General features: G+C 33.1%; 1 protein-coding gene across 4 annotated transcripts in view; it reads right to left on the bottom strand.

Annotated features, from left to right (window-relative positions):
• The window catches only part of LOC127718863 (dynein axonemal heavy chain 7-like), a 67,479-nt gene extending 63,090 nt beyond the window's left edge, over window positions 1–4,389 (bottom strand). For all 4 annotated transcript variants that reach the window (XM_052224912.1, XM_052224911.1, XM_052224910.1 and 1 more), the window contains exons 1-5: window positions 4,257–4,389; window positions 3,015–3,204; window positions 1,845–1,983; window positions 768–876; window positions 166–270 (exon numbers count right to left, since the gene is read on the bottom strand). In XM_052224912.1, coding sequence (XP_052080872.1) covers window positions 166–270; window positions 768–876; window positions 1,845–1,983; window positions 3,015–3,204; window positions 4,257–4,274 — 561 coding nt within the window. In that variant the 5' untranslated portion in view covers window positions 4,275–4,389. The remainder of the gene's footprint in view (window positions 1–165; window positions 271–767; window positions 877–1,844; window positions 1,984–3,014; window positions 3,205–4,256) is intronic.
• Between the last annotated feature and the right edge of the window lie 1,835 nt (window positions 4,390–6,224).

Here is a 6,224-nt window from a genome sequence, read left to right on the forward strand (position 1 = left end):
ACTCAAATATTTGCAAATTATTTTCAGTTTTAAAGTTACTTGTTTTGAGGAAACTACTTTCTATACTTGCTCTCATCTTATTTTATTGATAATTATATCAAAATAATATTAATCAAGACATTTTTGTTAAATTATGAATTCATAATTGAGGATAATGAAGCATACCTTTAGATCATATGACACAAGGTCAAGGACATTCTCAAGCCATGAATCTTCCATTGGAGCCACATGTTCTGTGTCAATTCCATTGTGAATATAGTAATAATATCTCTAAAGTAAAAGAGCAAAAAAATTGATCATAAGTTCTGTGTCACATCCATTTTGTTGAATTCAGTAATAATTGCTCAAAGAAAACACAATTGTTTACAAGTTCTGTGAATTTACAAAATTTATATTATATAATCTAGTAGTTATATTGCTTAAATAAAACGAAACAGAATTTTCATAATTTATTCATAGTCGTACTCCCTGGTGTCTTTTGCTCTTTGTTTTCTAGGCCCCAAAAAATATACTCTTTACCAAGGTTTTGAAGTTAGTTTTTTTCTGACAGCATTGTATTAAAAGAAAAAGTCATCAGATATCATGGAAATAATTTCAAAAGTTTAATTTTTCAATCTGAAACAGCTGGTGATCTTTTAAGTCTATTCATTACTGACTCCGATAGTATATATAATATATACATGCACTATAACACCCTTCATTTAGTAAAATATTTAAACTGATTTTTACTTCTACAAGTTAAAAGTTTAGGAAGACTTGATACCTACCAGAATATCTTTTTCTGCTGATGTTGGGGACCCTGTCCTTGACAGTGGAGGTAACTCACCACCGTTTATAGACACTGTACTGCTGTGAGGAACTCCACCTTCCTCTTGCCTAAAAAAGTACATAAGGTTGACATTAAAAGTCTCATAACAAATTTTAAAGGAGAAATGAAAAATATGTATCACATATATCTTTACATGAAAAATCAATGTAACAAGAATGTGTCCATAGAACACGGATGCCCCACTTGACTATCATTTTCTATGTTCAGTAGACCGTGAAATTTGGCATTAAAATTAGAAAGATTGTATCATAGGGAACATGTCTACTAAGTTTAAAGTTGATTGGACTTCAACTTCATCAAAAACTACCTTGACCAAAAACTTTAACCTGAAGCGGGATAGACGGACGGATGAAGGGATCCACAGACCGAAAAAACATAATGCCCCTAGGTGGGGCATAATAAAATCGAATTTGCTTAAACATTTTTTTCTTGCAGGTACCTAGTAAGCAACAATACTGCATCATAGAAAATTTTAATACAATTTCAAAGGAGCATGTCCTTGAAACTTTAGATGAAAATCATTCTAAAAGAAACTAATTAAGGTTTGTGATGTTTAGTTATAGCTTAATAAATTAAAATAAAGTATCCCTTTGCAATTCAAACTAAATGTTAAGAAATACAGTAATCAACTACAGTATCGTTGAATATTTAACGATATTATTTATAAAGAACTTCACAGATAAACTTAATACATGTTTGCAGTATCATACACATGTATGACAGCTGATTTCAATGAGTGTGTAGGCAAAGGTAATATCTTTGGTTAGCTTGCTTGCTAGCTGAACCATGAAGTCATTGTTAGGTTAGATAAACTACCCTCCTTTAAGAGTAGACTAGTCTGACAGAAAACCAACCTATCTGTCTGTAGGACTAGACTACTTCGAAAGGAGGGTAGTATACCTTACCTAACAATGACTTCACGGTTCAGCTAGCAAGCAAGCTAACCAAAGATATTACCTTTAGCTACACACTCATTGAAATTGGCTGTAGTTTTAAATTAATTTTAATAACTTACATGATAATATCAACCAAAGCCTTTCTGAAATTTTCTCTGTCTTTTTTGGGCTGTTGAAATTGTGTAACATCCCCATTTGTAGCACCATTTTGTTTTTCAATAGGTTTCAATTTGGTTGGTTTCCGTCTCTTAGCATCTCCTTTGCAAAAAAGAAAAAATTATTATAATTGTAACTAAAATGAATCAAAGTTATGTTCTACTACACTACTGACAGCAATGTGTGACTGTTTAGTGCTGGTCGACTGTCCCTCTACAAGTACGAGTGAAAATCTGTTTTGCCAAGTGACTTTTTTAATACACTTTATACAATGTTTTCTGACTTGTATTGTCAGAAGTCGTATTTAGCAGATTGCTACAATACAGATGCTTGTAGATTCGTTACCATGTGTTCATAAATTGATTGACTACATTGCAACATGACAAAATATCAAGTGAAAGCAAGCAAAATTATCAGAAATATTACTTAAAGATGTCACAAGTTAATTCCTAGCATGTTCTGCAATGTTATCATGGATACATGTATAAATTAAATGGCCGAATTGGAAGCTGGTGAACTTTTATATTTAATATTATGACTTGCAAGAGCAGTGACCTTAAAAGGTTAAATTATAAATGTATCTCTAAACTTTGGATGATGGGTGATTTTATTCCCAATGAGTACCATTGGTAATAAAATCACACGACTTTTTCACATCTTTATCAATAATAGCTATAACTATTCAACTACAAGGTTATTCGCAATATTTTACAATTTCATCAAGTTCCAATACAGAAATGTATATGTTATAAAGCCTAAAATTTGATGATAACTTGTCATGAACATTTTTTTTTAAGTTTGCCTATGGCTTTTAACCCACTTAGAAATTGTGTATGATAAAAAAAAATAAATGTATGGTTCTGTAAGTTGCAAAATGTACTGACAACAAGAGTTTTCTGATCTACAATGTTCGCTATTAATAGGCTTTTGTTTTATATTGAAGACTTGCAATGCTTCAATGATTGATTGATTTTAGGTGTTTCAACACCACTTTCAGCACTATATCATGGTAGTCAAGTTTATTGGTGGAGGAAGCAGAGAGAACCATTGACCTTAGGCAGGAAAACCTGACATTCCTAGTCCATTATGATTGGAGTCGAAATGTATCCTGCCACATGCTTTAAAGTACTTACTTGCTGTAAGCTCTCCAACTAAATCAATTCCATTTGTTTCTTCTTCAACAATTTTACCAGAAAGTTCAAAAGTGGGTGGGTTTTGTTGCCATGCTGGTTTTGATCTTTTTGATGGCAATACTGGTAGGAATCTGATGGGATCATCTGTCCCTTTACCTTTACTCCCTCGGCCATTACGACCAGGAGTCAACTATAAACAGAAAAATTTGTGAAATACAGCAACAATGTAAGCTTTAAGCTGCTAAAATTGAGGATATATACAACGATGTCCAAATTAAGCCCAACGAGATAGTTATAAACTATAGGTATAGATTATATAACCCTTTGATGTGACATTTTTAGAATGAAAGTCATGTCTTACAAGGTAATGATTTTTCTTTCACTGGGTCAAAAGAACTTCAGAAAATGTTCTGACACTGCATTTTCTGAAGTCATATTTGTCATTACAACGTTATAATGTTGTTTGTTTGAATTTAAAGATCCTAAAATGTATGTATTATTCTTATGCTAAAGTAATTATGAAAAACTCTTTTGTAGTTGTCTCAAAAGTGACAATTATCCCTTATGCAGACTCTTGATTTCCCAAGCACGGTCAAAGGGTTAAACTATATATACTGGATAGAAGTACATGTAATTGAGGTAACTTTCATTACGAATAAGGGTAAAAGATTTTGCCAAATGACGTTAACGGTAATTTTTTATGCATGACAAAATGTACATTTTCTTCAAGACGATAAAAAAATCAACTAATTTTGATGAATCAAGTTAAATTTTTTCTAATGATAATCTAATGAAAAGAGTACCAAATAATTATTCGAGACCTCTGCATGTCACTCATGTCAGCTCTGACAAATAACCATATAGATATTTTGACGAATCAAGATAAAATTTTACACAATTTGACGCTCACGGTAGCAAAAAATGACTGTTTGACGCCTGAAGGTAAAGGGCATTTCTACCCTCATACTGGGCAGGCTGGTCCCTGTAACTGTTATTGTTACTCATAAGTTGCATGAATCTATCTAGAAGTGTCCTGATATATTGTTTTATGTTAATTTTACATCAGTTGGTATCTTCATGTCCTGTACAGGATTCTTAAACAAATCTTACACAAAACTGCGTTTACCTTTTGAAGTTGGAACGTTGTCAAAATAAACCCTGCAGTGACCAGAAACTTATATAAATGCAATCTGACTCCCCTTTATTAAACTTGCTTTCCATGTAAATTACTAATAAAATTACCTCCTGAATATCTGCCATTCCAAATTTCTATTTCATGGGTATATCTCAACAGTTATTGCACTGGATCAAGAGAAAATAAGAAATGTTTTGATTTTAACCAATTGAGCAGTGCGTGACAAGATGGCGGTTATGCTTTCACGTTGCTAGGTAATATGGATTTAAAAATTTTTTTATTGTCCAATATTTTATAGTCTTAAAACAATTTTTCATATTTATTTTGAAAAAGAAAACATAGCGATATCCTTTTCTAATTATTCAATGAATTGATAGTTAAATCGCAGGAGCGTGATTTTTATATATGGGGCACCAGATGGGAAATGCATTGTTTAGCGGGAATTTTAAATCTTCCGTTATCAATGCTTTCTTTATGCAACAAAGTTAAAACAAAGTATCAGAGATCACGATTTAGAAGTAAATTAGACCGATATAAAATAAATCAGAGAGATGTTTGAAAAAGTTGTAATTTCTCAAAGATTTTTTAACATTCAAATTATATTATAAACTTATATTATAAACAGTAAGTTTAACAGAACCAACGTGAATTGATTACTCATCAACTGAACTACGGTTTATTTAAGACCCCCCCATTTAAGTTCTATAAATATTATATACTTCAAAGGAATGTGTCAAACGCGGTGATGCGTTTGATAACAAGTATTAGAGGCTTTTAGCAGTTAAAGTAAAAACAATTGCTACATTGTATTTACGGTTTTTATAAACAATTTCTTTGATAATCGAAGTTTCAAAACATCCCTAACTCACTTTCCCACGAAGTAGGTGAATGTGCCCTACCCGCGGTTGGGTTGGTTATTTCATCATGGCACAGCCAAGAAAACAGTCCAGGTTAGATCCATTCTTAATGAAAGATAGAAATACTGTTTCAAGCGCCGGAAAGGTTAGTTTATTGATTTGTATCATTATTTAATATCTCTGTGTCTATATATATTTCTCACTTGCAACCTAAAATTTTGCCGAAGTATGCATATAAACGATCAAGGCCCCCGACCCGTACTACCGTATTACATGGGATCGCAAGAAAATAAACATAACTTCGTAAATTAAAGCATCTTATTCTGATTTTAGTGGTTTGCGGCGAAAACAGTATATATAAAGTCTGGCACGACCTCCGAAAATAAAAAAATGTAAAAACTCATTATGAATCCCTTAGGGCGTAAGTTAGGGATGTTAGGAGATCGTTGTTGATTTTTCCAAGTTTGTAGGATACCTTGCCATCTTACCTCAGAGGCTCTTCGCGGAAACAAGGACCGTCATAGTTTTACCTCTGTCCGTTCATCCGTCAGTCAGTCACTTGATATTTGGTCCGGAGGACCGCTAGGAGTCCGGTATTGCATTTGCACGCATACAAATCTATTACATCATTACTTCATTTCCCCCGAATATATTCAATTGGCTTATATGAATGTTACACCAGTTTTCTCATCAACCATTGACATAACATTCCAGGATTTTTTTTTATATGGAGGGTCAGCTCAGTACTCCGGATTGAGGTCTGTCTCTATTCTACTTGTCTTACGTCCCGTTTTCTGGTAAGTATATGGGGTTAGTCTCAATGAATAGAAGCTCACAGATTTCTTGTTAATTAATTCATGGTGATTGTAGATTGTTGTCAGGGGTGGATTTAGGCGGTTTTAGCTTGAAACTTTAATTTCTCGCTAATTTTACCACAAAATATTTTCGCTTGGCGAGATATCTACATTGCACCCACTCTAGACTGAAGAATATTTAGATAATTTTACCTCCAAAAAATTTAGGTTTGCGCCCCTAACCTAAAAACCTGGATCCGCCCCTGGATTCATAGATATAAGATGATGTGGTGTGAGTGCCAATGAGACAACTCTCCATTCAAAAATGCAAGTCACAATTTGTAAAAGTAAACCATTATAAGTCAAAGTACGTCCTTCAACACGGAGCATTGGCTCACACAGAACAGCTATAAAGGGCCCCAAA

This window comes from Mytilus californianus, unplaced genomic scaffold (genome assembly GCF_021869535.1).
Source record: "Mytilus californianus isolate M0D057914Y unplaced genomic scaffold, xbMytCali1.0.p SCAF_10, whole genome shotgun sequence".
Classification (NCBI taxonomy): domain Eukaryota; kingdom Metazoa; phylum Mollusca; class Bivalvia; order Mytilida; family Mytilidae; genus Mytilus; species Mytilus californianus.